General features: G+C 32.0%; 3 protein-coding genes across 4 annotated transcripts; 2 read left to right on the top strand and 1 right to left on the bottom strand.

Annotated features, from left to right (window-relative positions):
* Positions 1–6,074: 6,074 nt before the first annotated feature.
* Positions 6,075–8,041, bottom strand: LOC100246012 (uncharacterized). The gene is made up of 3 exons (XM_002276506.5): positions 7,775–8,041; positions 7,358–7,684; positions 6,075–6,414 (listed from the first exon to the last, which is right to left on the bottom strand). Exons 1-3 carry the CDS (start codon positions 7,851–7,853, stop codon positions 6,263–6,265), a joined length of 558 nt encoding a protein of 185 aa, XP_002276542.1. The 5' UTR covers positions 7,854–8,041; the 3' UTR covers positions 6,075–6,262.
* Positions 8,042–10,630: 2,589 nt separating this feature from the next.
* Positions 10,631–12,682, top strand: LOC100240924 (fructose-1,6-bisphosphatase, chloroplastic). The gene is made up of 4 exons (XM_002276531.5): positions 10,631–11,137; positions 11,400–11,624; positions 11,867–12,373; positions 12,474–12,682. The coding sequence occupies exons 1-4, from the start codon at positions 10,703–10,705 to the stop codon at positions 12,543–12,545; spliced, it is 1,239 nt and encodes a 412-aa protein (XP_002276567.1). The 5' UTR covers positions 10,631–10,702; the 3' UTR covers positions 12,546–12,682.
* Positions 12,683–16,801: 4,119 nt separating this feature from the next.
* On the top strand, positions 16,802–25,774 carry LOC100263182 (protein AE7). Of its 2 annotated transcripts, XM_010655917.3 has the most exons (7): positions 16,802–16,918; positions 17,576–17,703; positions 20,824–20,952; positions 22,045–22,150; positions 22,242–22,341; positions 25,199–25,244; positions 25,405–25,774. In XM_010655917.3, exons 3-7 carry the CDS (start codon positions 20,829–20,831, stop codon positions 25,503–25,505), a joined length of 477 nt encoding a protein of 158 aa, XP_010654219.1. In that variant the 5' UTR covers positions 16,802–16,918; positions 17,576–17,703; positions 20,824–20,828; the 3' UTR covers positions 25,506–25,774. The 2 variants fall into 2 exon arrangements, with proteins under 2 accessions (XP_010654219.1, XP_002276610.1); XM_002276574.4 differs by lacking the exon at positions 17,576–17,703 and having other exon boundaries at positions 16,808–16,918.
* Positions 25,775–25,814: the final 40 nt, after the last annotated feature.

The following is a 25,814-nucleotide window of genomic DNA, read 5'->3' on the forward strand; positions in this document are numbered from 1 at the left end:
GACTCTTCTCTCATGTGTCTGGCCTCGAATGCACACCTGAAAGACAAAAGGTGATTCTATTATTATTGGAAACCAAACATGACAAAGTATTAACCATTAGTATTAGGTGGTGTTTGTTTTTTTAGTTTTTTATTGAAAATAATTTATTTTCAAAATTTAAATAGTTTATTTTTCTATTTTTTTTATCATTTATTATAAATTTTTTACTAAATAGAAAAAATCAAAATATATAATTTTTTTTAAATAGAAAAAATAATATATTAGTTTTCATTTACTTTTTAATACTTAATATAAATAAAATACTATAAAATAAATGACTTAATATTTAATATTATTAAATAATAATATTTTATTTAAAATTAAGTAAAAAACCAAATTCTACCTTCGTGTTAATTAGTGTTAGTCATTGAAAATGGAGAATAATAGGCCTAGGGGCATATTATTATAAGAAAAAGAATTTGCAAAGAGTAGTGCGGAATGAAGCAAAGGTGAGGAATGTGTCAAGAATCTGGTTTGGAATCCAGTTAAATTGGTCACCGGAGAGAATGTTTGGTCGGAGACAAGCTTGCTTTCTCATGGCGAGGCGCACTGCACACATGAGTTCTTGCGGAAGAAGAAACTCATTTATTTGTCTCCAAAGCCCTTGGAGGACAACAATTAAGAATGGAAAATTTATTTAAGAGGTAGCACCCCCCAACTACTCAAAAAAAAAAAAAAATAAGAGAAAGTTTTTTTATTAAAGCTATGGGTTTCCCTCCAAAACACATACAAAAAGAAGACCCCTCAACGCGTAAAGTTGATAATGGCCTTACTATTTAAATAGCTTATTTTTTATTTTTGATTGTGAAATTTTGTGAGGATGAGAATTGAGGCAAAACAAAAAGGTGATTTACAAAATGAAAGACTGAGCATGGTGATGGAAAAGTGGAAAAACCTCAATATGAAAAATCCTCTCCTACCACTATTTATATCTTTACAAAAGTCTAAGGTAAAGAGATTTGTATATATTTTAGAATTAAAGTAATCTTAGTGTATTATATTTATAGAATGGTTATGGTAAATTGTTATTAAATGTTTATATTTCTTTAATTTTTTTCAACAACCTTCTATGGGTTAAGGAAGGAATTTGTTGTGTGATAAGGGGGATTTTTTTTTTTTTGCAATTTGGTTGGTTGCTAGGAGTTACAATTCCTGATTTTGGTTGGTTCATCGAAAATTCAAGGGAAATTTTTTTTCATCTACAAAATCAACTTTTTTTTTTATTAATATCTAAATTATTTTTGTGAAGTATATAGTAAAATTTGTTTGTTTCAGTATTAAAATTGATAGAAGTTATTTCATTTTGTGATTGTTTGATAGTAATTTTAAAAAACGTTTTTAATAATTTTAATATTTAAAAATTTTTATTTTTTAAGTATCATAAAAGTTAAAATCACTATCACACCCATAATAGAAAGGGAGAATTATGTTTTAGGGGTAGATAGGCCCCCAAATTAACAAAAGGTCCATGTAACTCTTCAAATTGAGCCCAAGACCCAATGAAAGTATGGAAATTGAGTTGAAGGATATCATTCTTCAGTATTTCCAAAAATGCCCTTTGTTGATTTTGTGAAAAAAAAATTAATATTTTTGAAAAATATTTTTATTTAATTTAATATTTTTTTATTTAATTTAATATTTTTTATTTAATTTAATATTTAAAAAAAACTTTTATGTAATTTAATATTTTTTAAAATACTTTTTTTTAATTTAATATTTTTTAAAATACTTTTTTTTAATTTAATATTTTTTTCAAATAAATTTATTTAATTTAATATTTTTTTAAAATAAATTTATTTAATTTAATATTTTAAAAAAATATTTAATTTAATTTTTTTTAAATACTTTAATTTAATTTAATTTTTTTGAAAAAAAATTATTTAATTTAATATTTTTGAAAACTACTTTTATTTAATTTAGTATTTTTGAAAAAAAAAATTATTGAAAAAAAATTATTTAACTTAATTTTATAAAATATTTTATATGTTTTCTTAAAGGGTATATTTGTCCGTTACTATTTCATATCCTTCAACTCAATTTGAAGAGTTATATGGACCTTTTGTTAATTTGAGGACCCATTTACCCCCAAAAAGATAATTCTCCCTAATAGAAATGGAAATGTCGGAATGTTAAATGGAAAAAAAAATTGTGAATATATTTTGTCAACGGGGAAGGTTGTTGTACATTTGAACATGACTTGAAAAAAGGAGAACAAAATGCAATTTGGGAGGAGTATAGGCAGGCTGGTCTATAAGGGCCGGCCCCTCTTGTGCAATCTGCCAAGTGTTAGCCCACCTAGTATCATTTCAATCACGGAGGACAGGGCCAATATCTATAGTATCGGCCCCAGGCTTCCTCACTTGCCATCAGCCTTTTCATTCTGATTAGCTTCTGAATACAGGCCCATTAAAAATCAGCCCACAAGTTTTGGGTCGGCCTATGAACGGGCCAAATTTACTTCTTATTTATGGATCATATAATGGATTGAACAAGTCATTGAATTTATATTCATAAATAATTGGATCAAATTTAATTTTGAATGTGATTAAGGTGGTGTTTGATAAAAAAAAGCTAATGAAGGGTGACAAGAATGATGGACCTTATTTTTTAAATGTATTTGATGTTGTTCTAAGGGTATTAAAAAAAATAGAGGATTAACCCAAAAACACACAAGTAAAGAATAGAATAAGAAACTAAAAACTTATTGGTCATAAGCTGAGGTGTGACAATGCATTGCCCTTGAAATAGATCCACCTTCCTCAAAGATAAACCTGGTGCACTTGGGTATCGATGGTCTATCTCTAGGATCCAACAACCAGTGAATCTCGCCTTAGGTGCACTCTATAGATGAGACGAGACGTGTACAACTTAGGTTTGTAAATATTCCTCTAGATAGATGTATGAATGCAACAAGAATGGTGATGAACACGACTAGAGAATGTTGCAAAGCGTTGAAAGACTTAGAAGAACTCTAAAAAAAATTGGTCTTTCGAGAGTTGTGGGATAACTTGCTTTTATAGGCCACTAACATAGTCTCAACAGGACTCTTCCTTGTAATCGGAGCCACTCAACGGGACTCTTCCTTGTAACATGAGCCACTAACACGGTCTCATTACTTCCTAACCTTTGGCCCAACCAACCCAAAGCCCACACTCAAATGGGCTTGGGCCTCATGGGCGCACAAGGCTTTCCTACACCTCTTCACAAACCCATTAGACTAAGGAAAGTGAGTTAGATAATATACCTATTAAAGGAGTTACTATCTTTTCGATGTGGGACAAGTTAAAACACTTAGAACACAACTTCACATTTACACTCTTCCTACTATTTGATAACACAAATTTTCAATCACTTAAAATTAAATTAAATACCAAGCAAATATCATTTGATTTCTTTTAATAAAAGAGACCTTATTATCACTTAAAAGGATATTTTTTAAATTTTATAACTGTATTAGTTAATGGTTATCCTTCTTATAAAATAAAGATTTTATTCTTAAATCATTTTATACTGAAATTTATCTTGTTGTGAATCAAAATTTTTATTATGGGTGTGTCACCATTGACTCCAAGTGCAAGATAGTTTTGAGCGAACTAGAATATGTGGAAGGTGACATTGAATGGAATATATGGTTTTTGAAGTGGCTAAAGGTGCGGATCAAACCAAGCAAGGGCTGATTCAGCATGGTTGACTAATGGTCAAACTAAGGAAGCTGACATTTAAGTATTGAAATAGGGATAATTTGCTAATGGATCATTGCCTTGAAGAAAAGTTCTCATATTTTGGATATTGTTATATTTCATTTTATTTAAGATATTATTATGGTTTTCTACTTCCCTTGAACATATCTAGGTGCTTTTGGACTTATAACATTCCATGTAACATATAATATTTGTTTGAATAGGTATTTGTCTTGTCTATAATGCCTCTTAGGGTTTCCCTGTTCCCCTTTAGTGGGAAGTTACATAATCTTTCTTAGGATAAAATTTATAAAGTACGAAACCTTTTAAGGTTACACGATTACCTTTTACTATTAGGAAGTTGTATGACCTTCTTCGAGAAAAAAATTAGTGATGAATAGGACATCTTAAGGTTATATGACTCTCTTTTGCTATCAAGAAGTTATGTGGTCTTTTAAAGAAAAAAATTAGAGTTAAGATAAATATTTCTAAAATTCTCATTAATGGTAGTATAACTTCAAGTGACAACTTCCATGGACTGAATCTAGTTATCCAATTCATCAGATGAAGGTTGAAGTGAGTACTATAGTAAATATAACCCGTTAAAGGTTATCCATTTTGAGATACTAATACGAGTTAACTTATAATAATTATGTTATTCAAAACATGACTAATAGGCCTTGTTTTGAAGAATACGAACTCCTTATCATGTTCTTAAGAATACTACCATTAAATCGTATTAATAAAAATATATATCTATGATTGTACTCTTATGAATACGACAATATAGTTCCAAAGAAGATTTTTCTATTAGAAATAGTTACAACTTTAACTAATTAGTAGATGACACGTAGATGCATGATGAAAAATAAAAACTAAGAAATTTTCTAGAACAACTTAAGTGTGACAATAGAGGTGGTAAGTGTCATTTCATCCCTTAAGACACCTAATATGACCTGTCCAAAATGGGGCTTAATTTCTAGGCTTCTTGGTCTTGTATATAATCAAATGTCCATCATAAAACCAAATCATGTACCCTAACACGCCATTTTCACACATGCTTATGGTATTGGGATAATAACTTTTATGATGATAAGTAGTGAATCATATGGTAGCTTACTCCCCTTGTTCTTCTGTCCAGTCAAGTGAGGCTTTTGAAGCTTCTTGGTGGTCAAGATGATCAATTAGAGTCATTCTTGGTAAAGGAATGCCAATTTTAATAAGTATGACAACTTCCATAAGTCATGGTAAAGTAAGTTTCACCAATGGGTTTTTTCATAGTCATTGTATATGCCCATAAATACTCCTAGAACTTCATTGACCCACCTTGCTTTGCTTTTCTCCAAATATTTTTTCAAAGAACCGAATGGTCCTATTAGATGCTTTCCCTTCATAGTCGTTCTGTGGGAAATAGGTGGGGATAAAAAATCTCTAATATTTAAATCTGTGCTGAAGTTACATAAGACTTCACGGTGAAGTGGGCACCGTTATCAGTGATAAGTCAATATCATCATTTGCTCCATTTGTTAAGCCACAGTCTCCTCCCACTGAATATATGGAAACAATCCTTTCATTATTCTGTAATTTATTTTGTAATTAATTTGTAATATTCATTCTTCAGCTACGTGTATATTTAGTCAAACTCTAGGATTAATTTTCCTTTATTTTATTAGGTAATTCAACTGTATATTTAATGCCTGGTCTGTTCAATTAGAGCACCTTAGGAATGCCAAATTGGAAAATAATGCTTTTCTAGATGAATTTTTTGACCCCTATCCAGTTAGTAGCATAGTTGTTTGGAAAGAATTTCGCGTTGGTGCCGTTGGTAAAACCGGCAAACCGGATCATTCATTAAGTCGGCGTGTGGCGACCAGCGCATTGGCTTACCCGAATTCTTCTAAGCACGGGATCCACTTTCACAACCCAATACCCAAGAGGGGGCTTGCGCAGGGATGCCAGCACAGGCCGCGCAAGTGCAGACAGGAGGGTCCTTCGTAGCCCATGAGAAATTGGGCCAGGTCCACGAGAAGAAATTTCATCTTGGATGGTTGGACCCGGCAGCTAGAATTTTGTCAAAACACTCTGGCAAATCCCATTTCATCAACACCCCAGAAGCAGATTCACGGGTTTCAACCAGTTTACCAGGGCAGGCTCCGCTCAAAATCGTTGCTTTTGAAGGAATTCAATTCAAAACTCTACACCCTTCATAAGATTTCTAACGTGTATTTTCATAAGTTTGAGATATTATTTTAATTGACTGAATATAATTTGGGTGGGAATTGGGTTGCATGCTTGGTCATGTTTGGGGGCTGCATTTTGAAAGTTTCCATCTCACTGTGGAAAAGTCACCAAATGTATGATAATGACGCACTTAATTCACATCCATTAAAAAAAGTAAACAATATAGAATACCTTTTCAATTAGAAATATCACATATTTAAATTCCCTCGGTGAATTCCCCCTCTGAATTGCTAATTATTCTCCACTCAAAACACGAGAATTTGAATGAAGCGCGGCTTATTTAAAGTAGATGGTACAACTAATTACATTGGGGAAAGGGCAGGAGCGGCAGCAACATGTGAGGATGATGATTGAGGGGCAACAGGGCCAAGGGCAGCGCCGGAGCTCAATAGCTCAACCATGGATCGGTGAGGGTTGATGCGCCGTGCCTCGCAAAGGTCCGGCAAAAACACACCTGCACGTGTTCAAGGTTTAATTAATAAAGATATAATTTAAGACATTTCAATTCTTTGATTGGAGGAGAAGGAAGACAAACGGCCATGTAAGGAAGGCATCGCAACTCTTTCACTGTAAAAGTGAAAGCCAGAGGAAAATATAGAGCCTTGACATACAAGGGATCTGGCTGTCTACCTAAAAGCTAAAACATCTCCACCAAAAGAAAAGTATCTTGAAGGGTATAATTAGACTTTCAGTTACGCTAAAAGAATAGCTATGGACTGAAAACTTTTGATTTTACACCTCACAAAATATTCAAACAAATTTGTGATTGTGAATTATTCAATAAGAAAAAAAAAAGAAAAAGAAATTTAAAGTTTGAGATTTCTTTTCAAAAACAGTTTTTTTCTTCTTAAAAATATATAATTATTTCCATACTCAAAAACATATTTGGTAATTTTTCATTGAAAAAAAAAACAATTTTCTAAGAATTTGAAAACATATATGGTAATTTTTTGTTAACAAAAAAATATAGAACTTGAAAATATATTTAGTAATTTTTTGTTAAAAAAAAAAAAAAAAACACTTGTTGAAACAAAATATTTTCTGAAAACATATTTGATTACCTTTAAAACATATTTAATTATATTCAAATGTTTCCTTGAGGCTGAGCTGTTTTCAAAAATGACAATGATTAGATAAAAAATATTTGAAAACCTAAAAAATAGGTGAAAAATATTTTTTGATAACTGTTTTAAAGAATGTCCCAAGCAGCCCCTCCATCCTCCTGGACTTAATCATTTTTGTAATAAAAATATGCATAAGGTAATTGGTCTGAACAAACAGATGGAGGTTGTTTTTTTTAATTATAGTTTGTTTTTTCTTGTTGAAAGTTGAAGCTATAAACTATCTATGTATAAAAAATAGTTAGAGAAAAGGGCAAGGTGAATAAGAAGTGTTACCTTCTCCAGCGGCCAAATTGAAGTAGAGGTCAATAATGTTGGGGCAGTTGTGGTAACAATTGGAGGAACAAAGCTTGGCAGTGAATTGCGGCTCAAGAAGAGAATCAGAAGAAATTCCAACGGAGCTCCTGTCAACCCCGCATGCACTCACGCACTGATCCGTCTCGATATATTCAGACATCCTCTCAACAATCACCTCCGACGTCCTGCACTGGTACTCCATTTCCCCGTTCTCCCTTGCATATTTCTCCAACAAGCACCGCTTCCCCGAAGACGCGATCGAGAAGGCGCATTTGTCATTAGGCAATTCCTCGCATATAATCTCCCCTAAGGCCCAAATCAACAATCTAATTAATCAACCAATAAGAGGGACGAAAAGAAAAACTAATTTAAGAAAGATATCTTGAATATACATACCAAAAGCTGCATGCAGCAAGAGAGAAGAAACCAAGAAGAGAATGAATGAGGAGGGGGAGGAGGAGGAGGAAAAGGCCATAGGATTGGAGTTGTTTTCGCGTAGGCTTCTTGTAGAGAGGAAGGAGGGATTATTTTAGGATTGGGTGAATGGAAATGGGGTTTGTGAAGGAGAGTGAATTGAGGATGGTGGTGTTGTCGGGTGTGTATATAAACCAGAGAGGGTATTGGGTTGGCTATATATAGGTAGGTGTTGGGAATGCCTGTTTTGGAACGTAATAGTTTCTTCTATATTTTACGCGTCTTTTAGAATGGGCACGCGTTTGGTGGTTTACCGGCTGCCGATGCCCTCTCATGTCATTTCGTATAAGTCCTCTCTTTATTTTTCTTGGTCTCCCACACGCTTTTTTCCATTTATTTTTTACTTTTGGTGGGGAAGCCTAATTTCAATTTTTTTATTTTGTTCTCCATACGTGCTTTCATGTTCAAACCTAACCAATGACCCTTTTTTGGCAGTCTAGATGCCCATTTTCCTAATACCCTTCGCTGGAAGTTTCGTTGTGCCTCTTTCTAATTGTGCCCAATAGGCTTGGACTTGGAGGCTCCAACCTAATTCGCTAGCAATAGCAGTCGGAATGCATTGAATTTGCTTGATGAAATGAGAAGTTGACGTTGTTATTTTCTTGTCTTAGTTGATCACATCATTCCTACAAATATGAACAATATGAGAGAAGGAAAAGAGTGATTATTAAAACCAGATTATCGATTTAATTTAATCATGAATATGATGGGGTAGATATTTTATGGAATTCATTTGACTTTTCAAATACAGAATACACGTATTTGAAGCCGAACAGCTGAAAGATGAGCAGTGAGAAGAGACGACCTAGAAGACATGGAAGTTGAAAGGTCAACCTAGCTTAATATTAACGTAGAGAGACAAAATCGTGAGTTATGTTGGTTGTGACGTTGGTTAGGTTGTTCACATCCAAGGTCAGCTTGACCACCACATGTTCATTTCCATATGGTGGTGCTAAACGTGCAACACAAGTTATGGAAATTTTGGGAAGAGCTTTATGAACCTTCCCAAAATTTCCATGAGCAATGGGGTACTGTATTCCACGCAACGAGAACTTTTTGAATTCCAGAGTTTTTGGAAAAATATTTTCCCATGTTCTGAAATATCGGTAAATATAGTACTTAAATTTTATGAATATATCAAAAATATAAAAAAAGATATCGATGAATATTTTGATAAAACAAAAATTATTTAAAATTCATGAAAATATTTAAAAAAAACTATAAAAATGATAAAATAAATAAAAATATACATGTTAAAGTATTTTTTTTAAGTATAATTTAGATAAGTATGGTTAAAGAGAAAAATATTTGTAAACAAAAATATGTCGGTATTAATAATTTATTATTTATTTAATCAAATTAATTTTAATTTATAAAATACTTGAACTTAATTTTTTTTTATTTTAGTATTTTTTTAATAAATTTATATTTTTAATATTTTAAAATAAAAACATTCAAAATTAAATAAAGTTAAAAGGATAAATATAAAAATGAAGTGATAGTAATTTTTTAAAATATGATTAATAAGATAATGATGATATATTTAATATTAAAGTTATAATTTATTTAATTCAAATACATTCAATAATGTAAAATAAATGATGATGCATATATGAATTTTTAATATTTATATTTTTTATATTTAATTATCATATGAATGATATTAAAAAAATATCTATCAAGAAAATTATTATGGTGGTTTTTATATATTAATTAATTAATTAATTAATTTTTAAAATAACATAATTAGTATTAACGATATTCCCTCCAATCGATAATCTATACCCAATACATGTCAATATATCAACGATTTCCACCGGAAAAAAAAAACTGAAATTTTAATCCTTGTTCCACACTCATTTGATAAAAATAAAAAAATAAAAAAATCGTGAAATGGGATGATTTAAAAAATAATACCCATAGATTAAAGGTAATATGTGAGATAATCAAATATAATATTTATATATCATTAAAAGGTGGAATCTGAATAATTAAAAATATTATACAAATTTTAATTATTTTAAAATATATGTACAAAGTTATGATTTCATAAATTTGAAATTTTATTTTATGGGTTTTTTTTTCAAATAAGAGTGAAAAAATACATTTTTTTTCTAAATTCTTTCAGACTATCGATGTTTCCATCAACTTTATGAGACTACCCTTAGTTAGTGTATTTATTCATCTTGTAATCAAAGTCTTGATTTATTGTCCAATATTATGAAGACACGCACTCTCGGAGTGTGTAATTAATTAATTATACACTAAATTAAGCTAAGTGCATATTATGAGTTGCTTTAGAACTTTCCCACATCGTGAAAAAAGAGAAGAATATCATATTCACAGTGGTGGTGTTTGAAATCTTATATCATGACTTCCTAGGAAGTTGAAAATTTGGGTGAAAGAAAAATCCAAGTGGGAAGGTAATGTTCAATTTTTGTACACCATTCATGCCATTGGGCAACCTGGCTACATGTTTTATTTTCAAACGAATACCTAAAGTATGTGGCCCAATAGCATCAATGGCCTTTATTATGAGGGTTGGTATTGGGTCACGCCCAATTCCAACGCTGGATATGGGCCGGCCATCAGCCCAGATCAACCCAACCCGTCCATTTGTTACTGATATTGTTACTACCTAAGCCCGAATGAGCCATGATCACAAAGCTGACCCAGGAAGGAGGATAAGTGGGGCCCAGTATAACATAAGTGGTTACCAGCCTCACAAGCCCGTCCTCAGCACACAACGCAATCTGCAATCTCAGCCATAATTAATACAATGGAGAAACAGCATGAAAAGGAAGCAGAGCTAGACAAAATCACTAGGAGAAAAGGAAAAACACAGAGACCATGGCTGCAACTTCAGCAACAGCAACGACAGCATCGTCACAGCTCCACTTCTCAAGCTCTCACTCAATCTCTCGTCTCTCCCCTTTCCACCTACGTGTCTATGACTCCAGGACTCTTGTCTCATTTCCAACCAACAGCAAGAGAGGGCATGGAGTCAGCGGAGTGAGGTGCATGGCGGTGGGGACGGCGTCGGAAGCAGAGACCAAGAAGAAGAGTGGATTTGAAATTCAGGCACTCACGAGCTGGTTGCTGAAGCAGGAGCAAGCGGGTGTTATTGATGCTGAGCTCACTATTGTGATTTCAAGCATTTCCATGGCGTGTAAGCAGATTGCTTCACTGGTGCAGAGAGCTAGTATTTCCAACTTGACTGGAGTTCAGGGAGCTGTTAACGTTCAAGGGGAGGATCAGAAGAAGCTTGACGTGGTCTCCAACGAGGTATTCATCGCCTTAAAGTAGTTTCTTTGATTCATAAATCACAAAATGTATTTTCAAATTCCTCACAAATTTAAGAGTAAGGGATAAAAAAGATCTTGGCAGAGTTGTGATGATTGCTTTCATGGCAATTTGATCAGAAGTCTTCACTTTGAGCTACATACAAGCAGCCAAACAACTCTGGCAATGGTCATTCCTTGTGATTTTCACCATTAAAAACATTAAAGAACTTGGATGAATTTAAGCAAACCAACTTGGATAGTAGGTGTTCTCTAATTGCTTGAGATCGAGTGGACGGACTGGGATCATAGCATCGGAGGAGGAAGATGTACCAGTGGCCGTGGAAGAGAGTTACTCAGGCAACTACATTGTGGTGTTTGACCCACTCGATGGATCATCCAACATCGATGCTGCAGTGTCTACTGGGTCTATCTTTGGAATATACAGCCCAAATGATGAGTGCCTCGCAGACATTGGCGATGATTCCACGGTAATTCCCTGCGTCTCCCATTTCATTCCAAATCATAATTTCAAGAGGAAAAGAAACCAATTCCAATGTTCCACCATCATGAAACTACAGAGTCTAAAAGGCAAAACAAAACCAAGTTGGAACTCACTTGAGTTCCTTTGTAAAACACAATTCCATGCTAATTAAGACCAAGTACAGGGTGGGCACCATACATCTTAATCGATGAATTGAATTATAATGGCATCTGATGTCCCGCATCGCAGCTGGACTCAACAGAACAAAGGTGCGTTGTGAATGTGTGTCAGCCGGGAAGCAACCTCCTTGCCGCTGGATACTGCATGTACTCAAGCTCTATCATCTTTGTGGTCTCCATCGGAACGGGGGTGTTCGCCTTCACCTTAGACCCCATGTATGGGGAATTTGTTTTGACTCAGGAGAACATCCAGATACCTAAGTCGGGAAAAATTTACTCATTTAACGAAGGCAACTACCAATTGTGGGATGATAAACTGAAGAAGTACATTGATGACCTCAAGGACCCAGGTCCCAGTGGGAAGCCCTACTCCGCTCGATACATTGGAAGCTTGGTTGGGGACTTCCACCGAACACTGCTATACGGTGGGATTTATGGGTACCCAAGGGACAAGAAGAGCAAGAATGGGAAGCTGAGGCTCTTGTATGAGTGTGCACCAATGAGCTACTTGGTGGAACAGGCTGGTGGGAAAGGATCGGATGGTCACCAGAGAATACTCGACATTCAGCCGGTGGAAGTGAGTGTAAATCATTTACTTGATCAGCTTTTTACCCTGTTTGGTTGGAACATCAAACGATTATGATATTTTTTTATGGTGTTTGCTGTAACTTGTACAGATACATCAGCGTGTTCCGCTTTACATCGGTAGCGTGGAGGAGGTGGAAAAACTAGAGAAGTACTTGGCCTGATTGAAATGTGAAAGCAAAGAGTTTGATTTTGTTTATGGGAGAACATGTTTTGTGGAAGTCTCTGCAGGAGCTCCCTGAATTGATAATTAATCAGTTACAAAAACTCGGAAAGGCCTAAAAGCAGGTCATTTGTGTTCTCCACTCTGTCAAAATTCTCTTTATATATATATATATATAAAGAGAATTTAAACCAGGGTGAGGAGTGAAATGGCTTCATTCAGCCAGGTGTCACTCCTCTTCTATTCTATGATTGTGAATTGAATTCAAGTTACAAAATATAGAGCCATGCTCCAAACTCCGGAGCTGGCTCTAAGCTTCTGGGCCAAACTCCTCTGGGATTAGATTTGGGCTGATTTTTTAACACCAAGACCAACCCGCAATCACACCCCAAAAAGAAGGGCTTATTTGAACTCCATTCCCGCTACAGTGGAGACCACCACTTCACCTTGACTTACAAATTAGATAACCAAATTTTGTTAAATTCTCGGGCCTAGTGTCAGGCCTGGGCTGGGTTTTAAATTTGGCCCAGCTGAGGGTCCAGACCAGCGCAATCCTGTATACATTCTCCCCAATCCCTACTGCATGATGTATTCTCTCCTATGTCAAATAAGCATGAGAATCGCGAAACTCATCCATCTCATTCCACTCTACATCTACCTATTTTTTTCAATAAAAAAAAATTCACATGATGAAATTAAGTTTTTCTTCAAAATCCAACTATTCCCTCCTAGGATTTGTTAAAAAAAATATAAGGCCCATTTGGTCATGCTTTTTTATATTTGTTTTTAAAAATATTTTTTTATTTTGATTTTGTATTAATTCAAGTCTTATTAAAATAAAAATAAATAGTTTTTAGTAAAATATAAATAACAATATTATAATAACATTGTAATTTTTTTATATATAAAAATATACTATTTTGGTACATGTTAAAAATATACGAATAATGATATCTTTATGAAAGTGTAATTAATTCTTTTGTTAAAAATAAATAATAATACTTTACAAAAATAATTGTTAATAATATTTTATTTAGAATAAATTTTAAAAAATAAAGTTTAACATTTTTAATATATAAATGAGACACATTTTACTTAATTTGTAAAAATAAAGATGAAAATAAAAAGGATAAATAATTTGTACTTCAAAAAAAAAAAAAAGGGAAGAAGATATATATATATATATATATATATATAGAATATATAATGTTTAAAAATTAAATTTGTGAAACTTGAAACCTACTTAAACTTTATTAAATGGAGTATGAATTAAAAATCTCCAAGTTATAAAATTTGATGAAGATGAAGAGATTTATGACATAAATTCAAATATGAAAATATCGCTAATTACGGATATATTAATATTTCGATTTTACGGATATATGAGAGAAATATCGGTGAATATTATTTCATAAATATCGGTGGAACGAAAATTATTTAAAATTTATAGGAATGTTTGGAAAAACTCCAAAAAATGATAAAATAAGTAAAAATACATATTTTAAAGTTATTTTGTAAGTGTAATTGATATAAATATGATCATGAAGAAAAACATTGGTTTTCACGCCCCAAAACCCACTCTAAGGTCATGACGGTCATTTCACACTTTAAGCCCAAAGGGTCAAAGTGGAAATGACACAAACATTTGTATTGTAACTGAAAATAAATTTACCAATTACCAAATTTTTGTTCAGAGTAGTAGGACAAAATTTTAAAGTCTCCAAGCATCAATTTTTTTTTTAAAAAAAAAACTAACATATCAACTAGAGTGTTATTATCCAAATAACTCCAAATTCAAATAATTTAAACGAAAAATAAATTTTAACATCTAAACAATGTCCAAAATAAAGTTTAAACCAAAATCCTAACAAATAAAAATTTTCCCCACCCTAGCCTCATTCCTCGCCTGAACCGAGAGTACCTAAAAAATTATTAACGAAGGGGCATGCGCTTAAAGCTCAATAAGGAACATTAATGTAGTTTTATAGATAAAACATTTTCAATCATATTTGCAAATATGAAATATAACATATACTTATTTTCATAAAAAAAAAAAACTTTTGAGTTCGAAATACTAATAGATTCAAACTTTTCAACAAACTTTCTCATATTCATTTCAAAATATTTTTACATTTAAAATATCTTACTCTGGTTATCAAATCACAAATGGTGTCTAATTAGGTGGGACTTTATAAATAAATGACTAATTTCAAATTTGTTTCATTTAAAGTGAATAAAACCAAAAGTCAACGATTATAATATGTTGATTAGAGCCATAAGGTCAACTATACTTATTGACTAGGGCCATATAATATCATGGATCGCCTTATAAGTCGCAGCTGATCAAAATTAAAGTGGGTGGAGAGATTTCTTAGATAAAGATGCGTAGAAAAGAGAGGCTATAATAAAATAAAATCGGTTTTGGATGATTGTGGAGCGATGCGAGCAGCGCAACTAGTTGAATTTTTCACTGGAGATGGTGGGACAATAGTTCTGGTGGATTCCAAATGTAGCAACAATTTAAAAATGTTTTATTAAAAGTAAAATTATTTTTATATTTTTAATATCTAAATAGAATTTTGTTTGTTCCATCACATTTGAAAAAAAAAATTAATTTCATACAATTTTGGTTGATATATAGGAATTTTCATTTATTTGAAATTTTATTAAATACTTTTATTATTATTTTTTATTTTCACTCAAAATATGAGAATATTTGATAAAATTTTCAACCTATAAAAATTAGGTATATTTAATTAATCAAATCTTAGGACTATGTGACTAAAATTAACTCTAAAAAAATTGTAAATTATGTATGAGATCTATGAATAATATCAATGACTAATTTTAAAAGTTGTATTTAATTATAAAATTTATATTTGGTTTTCAGAAATTTTGATTATGTATGGTTTTGGAAAACTTCAAAGAAAATGAAAGAAAATTGAGAGTAAAATAAAAATAAAAAATAAATTTAAAATTAATAACTCATTTTTATATTATATTTTTTTTTATTTTATTTTATTTTATTTTATTTTTAATTTTTTATATAAACATCAAATAATTTAAAAATATAGGAGTTTTTTTTTTTCATCGTTTTTTTTGGAAAACTTATTTCATCATTTTTTTTTTCCTCTCTAAAGTGAAAACTTTTAACCTCCATACTCACAATTTTATGTAATTTTCACATCCAAAACTATATAATTTTTAATTTTTTTTTTATTTAGATCTATTCATTTGAGTAATCAAAATTTATTGATCTCCATTAATAAATCAAACTATGTTCATAAATTTTTAATATTTTTGACCTAGAAATTAATTAAACGAACTCTAATCAAAATTAAGATATTCCAAATAATATCTAAAGTATTTAAAACTAATTAACGAATATAAAATATTAATTTAAATATTAAAAATCTTAAATCTTAAACCTTCAAACCTTCAATCATATGCTCTCTAATCTTTCAGATCTTTGTGTAAAAGGGTTTTCTAAATAGAGAATATAGGAAACATATAATTTATATATAGGGGTTTAAAATATGAAAAGGTTTTTTTACCCTTATTAAATTATTTTAATTAATTAATAATTTTTAAATTACGATTTTACCCCTAAATTGGGTTTGGGGCATTACATCAGTAGATAGAGATATGTTGATAGATTTGATATTTGAATTTTAAAAATAATAAATATGAATTTTGGAAATGTATAAAGTTATAATTGAGTTAAGAAATATTTGATTTTATTGAACAAAAACAATTTATACATAAATATAATACATATTGCAGTAGTCTTAGTATCAAAATGAAGATGAAGATTGATGTGGTTCATCATATTGTTAGATGAAGGGAGTCCATCTTGTTGAAAATAATATTTATTTAAAAAATTTTAAAATATTTTTATTAAAATATGTTTTTATTACATTTTAAATAAAAAATTAAATTAATTTATATATAATATTTTATTTTAGATTTAATTTCTAAAATTTTATAAAAAATACATGGTAACAAATTTTTTTATTAACATTAATTTATTTAAATAATTAAAATTATTAATAATTTATTTTATCAAATTAATTTTAATTTATAAAATATCGTTGATAAAAATCGGAATTTCAATAGATGGTAGTGATTTAATCAAAATAAAGATGTATTATTAATAATTACTTATATAGGGAGAGGAAAATTGTTCTCATGATTTGTTTTTTTTTTTTAAATTTTTTTTTTTTGTTATCTCTGCTAAATCTAAAAATAAAAAAGGGCCACCCACTTCTCTCACTCGGGGCCTCGGGCATAAGAAGCCCTTTTCTGAAGTTGCCCTCCAGACGACAGAATCCCTAAAAGGTCCCTGTTTTCCTCTGCCACCCTCAATCCTCGCAGGTACTAATCTAGTCATGTTATTATTATTTTTTTTTGCAACCCCCGTTTGATTCCAAGAAAATCCATCCCCCATTCGATTTCCAGGAAAATTCATCCTCGTTTGATTTCCGAGAAAATCCATGCAAAACCCCCAAGGAAAACCAAAAAAATTGCTTTTTTTGTTTGCTCCCTGCGTTTTCTGGATCTGTTCTAGGGGTCGCTTTGCTTTTGTGCCATTCGATTTAAATTTCACGAACCCTATATCCACGATTTTTAGCCAGGCTGAAAAAACAACCTTTGCCTGCAAATCATGATCAGATTTAAAAAAAAAAATTGGACAGATTTTGTATCCTGTGCGCGGGCTGGACTGGTAGGAAATATCGGGCATTTCCCGAAAAATCGGTAAAAATACCGATAAATACCGAAATATCGGCGCTATTTTCGAAAATTACCGAAATCTCCGTCGACCGATAATTCTTCGGAGCCGGCCGATAAGCGATATTTATCCGAAATATCGCCGAAATTTTTCGATATTTTAATCCTTGCATGAATCAGAGAACGGCCCAGTTGCAGCCTAATAGTTAAAAAATGGGCCGGCCCATGCTCAGCCCATAATTAGCCGAATGAGCGTAGCCCTAATTTTTGCCTGACAAACGCATTCAATCATCCTGTCCCCAGAGTCCAGGCTCTGCTTTGCGGTCGATATACCCCGATCACTGCGCGAAAGCATTTGATTTCCCGTTGCACAAAAGCATTCCATCGTCCGTTTCTCGAAACGCCGCGTCTTGGTCGATTTCTCAGTTCAGGTACTGTTCCAAAATTTTTTCCCAATTCAATCAATCGACTTCTACGTTAGATACAATCGTTTGGATGCTGAGAAAATGAGAGAATTTTTTTAATCTTAAAATTTTCACCTTGTAGGGTTCGAGAATACAAAAAATTGCATTTTACCCATTATTATTATTGTTTTTTGTTACGGATTTTTGGCAGCAAAGAGAGTGGGAGAGATAACGTAGTAATCAAAATGAGGTTTTCTTTATATTTTTTCTCCATTTTTCCTGGTAACCAAACAGACGGTGGGTTTGCTCTTAGAGTGGTCTATACGTTGGATATGCTATTGCTGAAAGTTCTCAATTCTCGAGTTCATCTTTGAACAACGTGGAACTATTGCCAGTTTGGATTACACCCGTGGAAATGCTTTTGGCTTCAATATACGCTGTTTGCTTTTGTTTTTCTTAAAATTTCTAAAAATTATAGAAAATGAAAATGGAGAAAATATGATCCAAACGTATCTTCAGAGCTGACTTCAGACCTTAATTTTTAATAATTAATAATGATTTATAAGTTTTTTAAAACGTGTTTATAATAACTTTTAAGAATTAATATTGAAGATGCGTTTAGAATAATTTAAATTAAATTTGAATGTATTTTTTATAATAAAAAAGTAGTTTGTTCAAAAGTTATTTAAAGTAAATAATTTTTAGATATTTTAAAATTTATTAAAATAACATATGATTATAAACATTTTAGAATAAATCTTTTTTATTTATTTATTAAATAATGCAAATTCTGAAATCTCATACAATTAAAACTCACAACATCAGTCCGATTAACTCTTAATGCACTGCTTTAGAGCATCCAACAATCCCTTCCTAAGAGGAAAACAAAGAATTAGAAACCCTTAACTCCTTCATGAGAGGAAAATAAGAAAACGGAGAATCAAAAACCTAAACAACACATAAATTGGAAAAAGGAAAACCAAAGATTTGACTTGGGGCCTCTTCCACACTGTGGAGGCATAGAGAATGGCATTGCTGGTAACCCTAACCCTAATTAGTGTTTGAAAAGGCTATTGAGACCTATGCCTTGAGGCTTGCCTCAAGGTGAGGCTATGCAAATTAATCTTAAGGCTATAGCCTCAAAAGAGGATAATCGAGGCTTAAGCCTCACCTATTGAGGCTTAAGCCTCACCTGTTGAGGCTTATAGCCTTGAGGTTTTAGCCTCAAGGCTATTAAGGCTAAAGCCTCTAATATTCAAATTTTTTTAATGGGTTTAGGGTCTTTATGGGCTTTTTGTATACATTTATTAAGATGTTTAAGCCTCAATATTCATTAGTTCTGATCACTTGTGCTTTTATAGGGTCTTGGTATAGATTTATAAGTTTTTACTTGCATCCAGTATTAGGGTTAAACTTTTTTAAAAATAAGTGTTTACTTGACTACCAATTAACCCTTTAAGTGGAAATGAAAGGAAGAGATTGGGAAGAAAAAATAAAAGAATTGTTGGTCACTATAGATTATTGATGGATAAAGGAAAAAGGATCACTGTAATTAATGGATAAAGAAGAAAAATGGGTTGACATTAACATGATGGAGAGGATAATAGAGCAATTGGATATAATTATGATTCATTAGAGGATCCTACTAGTGACAGTGATGGTAGTTTTGAAGATTATTTGATCAATCCATAAGAGAGAGTTGGATTTTAGAAGAGAAAAAAAACTAAATTAGAAGCTATTGAAAATGACATACGATTAATTTGATTATTATACATTGTATGGTTTCCTATTATTTATTTTTCATGTGATTTTTTTTTAGTATTTTTCTGACTTTTTAGGATTTTTTTATTTTTTATTTTATAAATTGAGGCTTAGGCCTTGTTCTACCTAAAATTTTAATTGCAAAAATCTCTGCAACTGTGCCCAATCAAGTTCTTGCTTTAGTCCATCTCAACTTTGCAGGTATGAGTAGCACTGTACTTCCTTTTCGCTGAAAAGTTTTCCTGAGAAAGTTGGAGATGCTTGATTATGCAATATAATGTGGAGGGGATTTTGGGTATTTTATTGGTTAGTTTGGTGTTAATGAAAGTGAGATTTCTTAGGAACTGAAAACTTAGTAAATATGCTTTTTCTTGGTTTTCTTAGCAACCAAGCAAAGGAAATCCTTTTTTTCTGGAAATTCTTAAAAATCACAATGGCTTTTCATGCTAGACTTCATTTTTTGTTTTTTTAAGGAAAATATTTCCTGGGTAGGATTTTGTTGAGAAAACAAATAGATTTGCAGACAATTGTGAGTGGTTAGATTTGCTGAGAATTATTAGTGCTTCTATTATTATTCCTGACAGGACATGTTTTTTTCTTCTTCTTCTTTTTTCTTATTGTTATTATTATTTTTGTTGTTGTTGTCTTGAATTGATTGGAGAGACATTTGGTTTCTTAGAGATCTGAGAAATAAGTAGATGGAAGGTTGAATATTATGTTTCACATTGTGTTGGTGCCAAAATATGGAACACTCTGCTCAACTTAGCCAATAGGTGGAGAGAGATTTGTTTTCCTAAATTAATTGGAGAGACATTTGGTTTGTCAGAGAATTGAGAACTGAGGAGACTTCATCTTGGTGCCAAATCATGGAACACTCTACTCAATGTGGCCAATAGGTGGAGAAACATTTGTTTTCCTGAATTAATTGGGAAGACATTTGGTTTCTTTGAGAATTGAGAACTGAGGAGATAGAAGGTTGAATATCATGTTTCACATTGTGTTGCCCAACATAGCCAATTTGGTGGCTAGCCTAAGTTGAGTGTTGGTTTTAGTTTTCTCAAGCTCCTAATGAATGACTATTTAACATGGAAATTTTTAATTTCGTCTCCCAAATTTTTCCCACAACTAAACAGAGGGCTAGAGGGGAAATTTTTTCCTGACATTTATTTTCACAATGAAAATGCAATTCCATTTATTATTTTTATCAGTGAATGAAATGTGCTTAAGGCAAAATGTTGTCAAACAGACTTTAAGAGTGTGGATGTTGTTTTGTAGTGTTTAAGCACTTTCTTTATACTTCTATTTGGGAATTATGTACTTTTTGAAGTGAATGAGGCTGCTTGAATATTTATTTATTGTTTTTGCTTCTTTTTCTTGTTTGGGCAGTAAAAATGGTTTCAGGATTAATAAATGCCAATCCTGTCATCTACCAAAAGAAAGAGCGCCAGGTTAGGATTGCACCTTGTGATTCCGATGAGTATGCTGTGGAACCTGTGGACCAACAAGAAATTTTTGATATCCTCTCTTTATGATTATTTGTGATGCTCCTTATGTCCAATAGGCATTGCAGTCATATATTAGCCCCTGTATGTATTTTGACAGTCCATGATTTGTTTTGCTAGCCTTTGTGAAGGAATTAAATTCATGTTTAATATTCAAAGCATGCCGATATTGAATCTGTGGTCCACTGTTATGGTCTTTTAACCAAAAAGATTGATTGATTAGTTTGATCTCCCCATTTAGCAAAGTTTTGTAAATTTTCCCACACAAGTATGGTAAGGTAGTGGAAGCTAGACTAGTGTCAAGGTTTGCCCCATGTTCTGCTGTGCAGATTCTTAGGAAATCCTAGTCCTTGACGGAAAGTGTGTAGTAGTAGGACTTTGAAAGGTCTGTGAGTATATGAAAGCCTCAAAAACATTTTTGAGTCGATTTTATTTCCATGAAAGGGTCTTTTTTATTCTTTGCAAATGAGGTTAGAACTAGATTTAAAGATGTGCTTCTTTAAGCTAAGCTTGTCACAACTAAACCTATTGCCCCATTCTTATTTATTGCCTTTTAGTTGACTGAAGACCATACTATTATTCTTATTTAGTTTCTATATATATATATTGATAAGTAATGTTTAGTTTCTATATTTTGACAAGCAAAAGCAATGAAGCAGAAGGCAATTGGGACTTGTTCTGCTTTGGGAGTTCTGGCTTTGTGATTTTAAAGCATATGGGACCTCTTTCCATCTAAAAGAGACCAAACAGTTGGTCAAAGACCATTACCTGTTGCATGCATGTTCTAGTGTGTGTGCCAAATGATTCAAGACTACTTTGGATGAATGTATGTCTGAGATCTTGAATTTTGCATCTGTAGGAATATGCAAGAACAATCTCTCTCTTTCTGTTCCCACAAGCTAATTGCATAAAAAATCTCTATATTATTTGAACATTTAATGTTCCTGTAAGTTTTTTAGCATCCTCTTTTCTTATTATACTTGGGACATTTTCTATAAACATGCTTACTCTATATTCTAAGCAGGAACAAAAGCATTCTATACCAAATTATATAGGTAAATTAAACTGGGTTTTGTGGAAATTGTTGTTTCCTTAATGTTCTTAAATCATATTAGAGATATAAAGGATCCTGAGCATCCATATTCTTTAGAAGAGCTGAAAGTGATAACAGAAGATGCAATTGAAGTAGATGACAAGCGTAGCTATGTTAGGTAAACAAAAAATTTTCTGTTTATTCCTATATCTTATTTTCAAGCATATCAGGTTTCATTTTTATGATTAATGAATATAATGATGGTTCAGGGTTACTTTCACTCCCACAGTTGAACATTGCAGTATGGCAACAGTGATTGGCCTTTGCTTGCGTGTGAAACTTCTGCGCAGTTTGCCATCTCGTTACAAGGTATAATTGTTATTTCCATATGATAACTTGGTTTAAATTGTTGTTCACATATATTGATGAACGTACATCAATGAATATTAGGACTTGACAGAAATTTTTTCATTTTAATTTGCTAATGTGCTATAATGGGTGGAAGCAATGGTAATCCATGAATCCATTAATATAAATTGTGGGGTAAAGAAAATTTTTTTTTTCCCTTTTTTGCACTCTCTGTTTTGCCATATTTTTCATGAATTTTGGTCTTGCTAGATTGTTTTCAAAGAGGAAATACTAGAGATAGCTTGTTCCATTTTTTATTTCTCTATTTTTCCATTTTTTTATGAATTTCATTCTTACTATGTTGTTTTTAGAGATAAAAATATCGGTAAACACGGATATATCGGTGGGATGAAAATTGTTAAAAATTTATGAAAATGTTTAGAAAAACCTCAAAAAAATGATAAAATAAACAAGGATACACATATTAAAGTTATTTTATAAGTGTAATTGATATAGATACAATCAAGGATAATGTTTATCAATTTTTTTAAAAAAAAATAGCTTAAATTCCTTTAATATATTTATATTCATTTATTTTAAAAATCAAAAACTACTTTTATTAAAATATGTTTTATTACATTTTAAATAAAAAATTAAATCGATTTACATAAAATATTTTATTTGAGATTTAATTTCTAAAATTTTATTACAAATTTGTGGTGACAATTTTTTGCTATTAAAATCAGTTTATTTAAATAATTAAAATTATTTGAAATGATATTAATAATTTATCTTATCAAATTAATTTTAATTTATAAAATATTAGAACTTCATTAATTTATTTTTATTTTTATATATTTTAGCAAGTTTTGAATAAATTTATATTTTTAGTATTTTAAAATAATAACATTTAAAATTAAATAAAATTAGAAGGATAAATATAAAAAATTGAAATTAAGTGATAATAATTTTTTTAAATAGGATTAATGAAATAAATATGAAAATAATTTAAAATAAAAGGATAATATAAAATAAAAAGGGTGACATAAATTTTAAAAACACGGATAAATATTAAAAAAAATTGGTTTTTTTTTTTTTAAAAAAAAAAATCGGCAACATATCGCCTAACAATTTATTGGTGATTTTTGCGCTGAATTCCTTCCCCACACGCGTATGCATTTCAAATCTGATTTTTCATTGAAATTTTTGTCCTTGACCAGTATATCAGTGATATTTGCTGAAATTTCTTGACTTTTTGACAAAATTTCTGATATTTCACCGAAATATCCTGATTTTTTAAACCGTGGTTGCTTTTAGAGGGAACAATAGAGAGAAGGAATTGTTAACTTGTTCACCAGTGAGGGGAAGTTTGGATGATTACACATTTTTTCTTTCCTGCTTTTAAATGCCTGAGAAGAAGTGTTTGGTGCATGGGGAGTGATTTTCAGAGGATTTAGGATTGCTCCATTCTCTTCAATTCTTTTATTTAGTACCCTTTGGGTGTTGGATAATATTGGTCCAAGTTTTGAGTATTTAAGAAACTTCTCTCTATGGAAATAGGTAGTTGTTGGTTTAGTGTTGATTCAAAAACTTTCAAGATTTCAGTTGAGAAGATCAAAGGTAATGTGGTTGGAAAGGGGTCAAGGCTTTTCTTCTTGGATCAGGTTTGGAGATTGGTGGAAGGGGCAGAGTCTTGCAGGGATGAAACTGGCCTGAAAGCTTATAGGAAAGTTTGGATGTAGGGAGGAAGGGATTACAAGCTGGAGTTGCATAGCAACTGAGTAAGAAAGTTCCTCCCGTGCTCTGTTTTTTTCTGTGGAAGAGAAGAAATTCAACTTGGTTTTTCCAGAAGGTAGGGATATCCAGTGGGTTGGAATGTTCTGGCAAATAAGTTGAGGAGCTTAGGGGTAGCCTCTCATTAAAGGTTTGAGCAGGAGGTCTAGGTGGCTAATCTTCAGTGGCGGGAGCATGGGCAGGGAGCTTCTTTCAGATGAGTTCCTTTTGTAGAAATGGTGAGGAACGGCCAGGGTGAGGTGGGTGATGCAGTGTGAATTCAAATGGGCTTGAAGGTTATTGGCAAAAATACGAAATGCCTCCAAAGAATTCTCAAGTCTTTGGATCGACAGCTCTTCTTCCTCAAAAATAACTTTGTTCTTTGCCTTCCAAACCGTCCAAAAGGACACAATGGGCTTGCTCTCCAAACTCCCTTCCTCTTTTCTCCCACAAAAGACCCGTCCCAACCCAAAATCGTCACCTTAACTGTGGCTGGCAGCACCCACTGCACCCCAAAAAGAGAGAACAGCAACGCCCAAAGAGTCCTTGCCTTGGTGCAATGGAGGAGAATGTGATATATTGATTCTTCGTGCCTTTGACAAAGCTGTTGGAGTGGAAATGACTTTAATTAAGATTCTATGTATCAGTAATATTGATTGAGTCATGTGTAACCAAACTGGTGGTGTGAAAATGTCTCTATAATAACTACGATTAGGAGACAAGTTATCAATTAATGAAGATTTAATTATTTTATTTTATTTTTTATAATAGGTCTTGAATTTAAATTTCACCATATGCATTTTGGGCATGATCTTAAGAGGAAAGATAGGTGGATAAAGTGGTAAAAGCCCAAACTGGTGTTAAGATGAGTGAAGAAGTATGTCGCAAAAGACATTATACTGTATGATTTGGTAAATTAGAAATCATGCCTCTTAAACATATAGTGTTATGATTGGTTTGGGGATTTTTTATTTTATTTTTTGGTATGGGTTAGTTGTTAACTTATCAATCGTGATGTTAGCATTGAGCAGGCATTAACTTTGTTGCCTTTGTCTTTTAAAGTTGTTCTATCAGTGTCATATCTTCTAAACTTTTTCTTGCTTAGGTGGATATCAAGGTTGCACCTGGAACTCATGCTACCGAAGCTGCTGGTATCCTCTCTCTTCTACTCCCTCCCACTGTATCTGTGTGGGGTTTCCCTCTCCCTTCTCTCCTTTGTTGCATGTGTACAAATTTATTAACCGCCAATGCAAATGTCAACAAAGATTTTGATTATCAAACAAAATTGATTTCCATGTTTTCTGTTCACAGTTAATAAACAGTTGAATGATAAAGAACGGGTGGCAGCAGCACTGGAAAACCCTAACCTTCTGGACATGGTTGATGAATGTCTGGCTCCATCATATGGTTGAGCAAGTAATATTTTGGAACAATGCATTTGGATGGACTAAGTGCAATCCTCTTCCCCTGGATCACATCTGCCTCTGGTCACTGTAAAATTATCCTATCCCCACCCCCCACACCCCGGGGCCTTTGTATCCTAGAAGTCAGGAAATTTAAGTTACAAAAAGTTGTACCTATTTTTTTGTTCCTGCAAGTCAGAATATCCAACACATTGTATTGTTTTATAGAACATTTTGTTTTAATAATGGAGCACAAACGAGTGTATACATAATTTTCATCTGGAGATGTTCAAACGATCAGAATTCATGTGAATTTTC

This window comes from Vitis vinifera, chromosome 8 (genome assembly GCF_030704535.1).
Source record: "Vitis vinifera cultivar Pinot Noir 40024 chromosome 8, ASM3070453v1".
In the NCBI taxonomy this organism is placed as follows: domain Eukaryota; kingdom Viridiplantae; phylum Streptophyta; class Magnoliopsida; order Vitales; family Vitaceae; genus Vitis; species Vitis vinifera.

Coding starts and splice junctions, on each gene's coding strand:
- LOC100246012 (XM_002276506.5), bottom strand. CDS start 7,853: ATGGCCTTTTCCTCCTCCTCCTCCCCCTCCTCATTCATTCTCTTCTTG. Junction 7,685..7,774: donor CTTGCTGCATGCAGCTTTTG/GTATGTATATTC, acceptor TTTGGGCCTTAG/GGGAGATTATATGCGAGGAA. Junction 6,415..7,357: donor CAATTTGGCCGCTGGAGAAG/GTAACACTTCTT, acceptor GAACACGTGCAG/GTGTGTTTTTGCCGGACCTT.
- LOC100240924 (XM_002276531.5), top strand. CDS start 10,703: ATGGCTGCAACTTCAGCAACAGCAACGACAGCATCGTCACAGCTCCAC. Junction 11,138..11,399: donor TTGACGTGGTCTCCAACGAG/GTATTCATCGCC, acceptor CTTGGATAGTAG/GTGTTCTCTAATTGCTTGAG. Junction 11,625..11,866: donor ACATTGGCGATGATTCCACG/GTAATTCCCTGC, acceptor CCCGCATCGCAG/CTGGACTCAACAGAACAAAG.
- LOC100263182 (XM_010655917.3), top strand. CDS start 20,829: ATGGTTTCAGGATTAATAAATGCCAATCCTGTCATCTACCAAAAGAAA. Junction 20,953..22,044: donor GGACCAACAAGAAATTTTTG/ATATCCTCTCTT, acceptor TAATGTTCTTAA/ATCATATTAGAGATATAAAG. Junction 22,151..22,241: donor GACAAGCGTAGCTATGTTAG/GTAAACAAAAAA, acceptor ATGATGGTTCAG/GGTTACTTTCACTCCCACAG.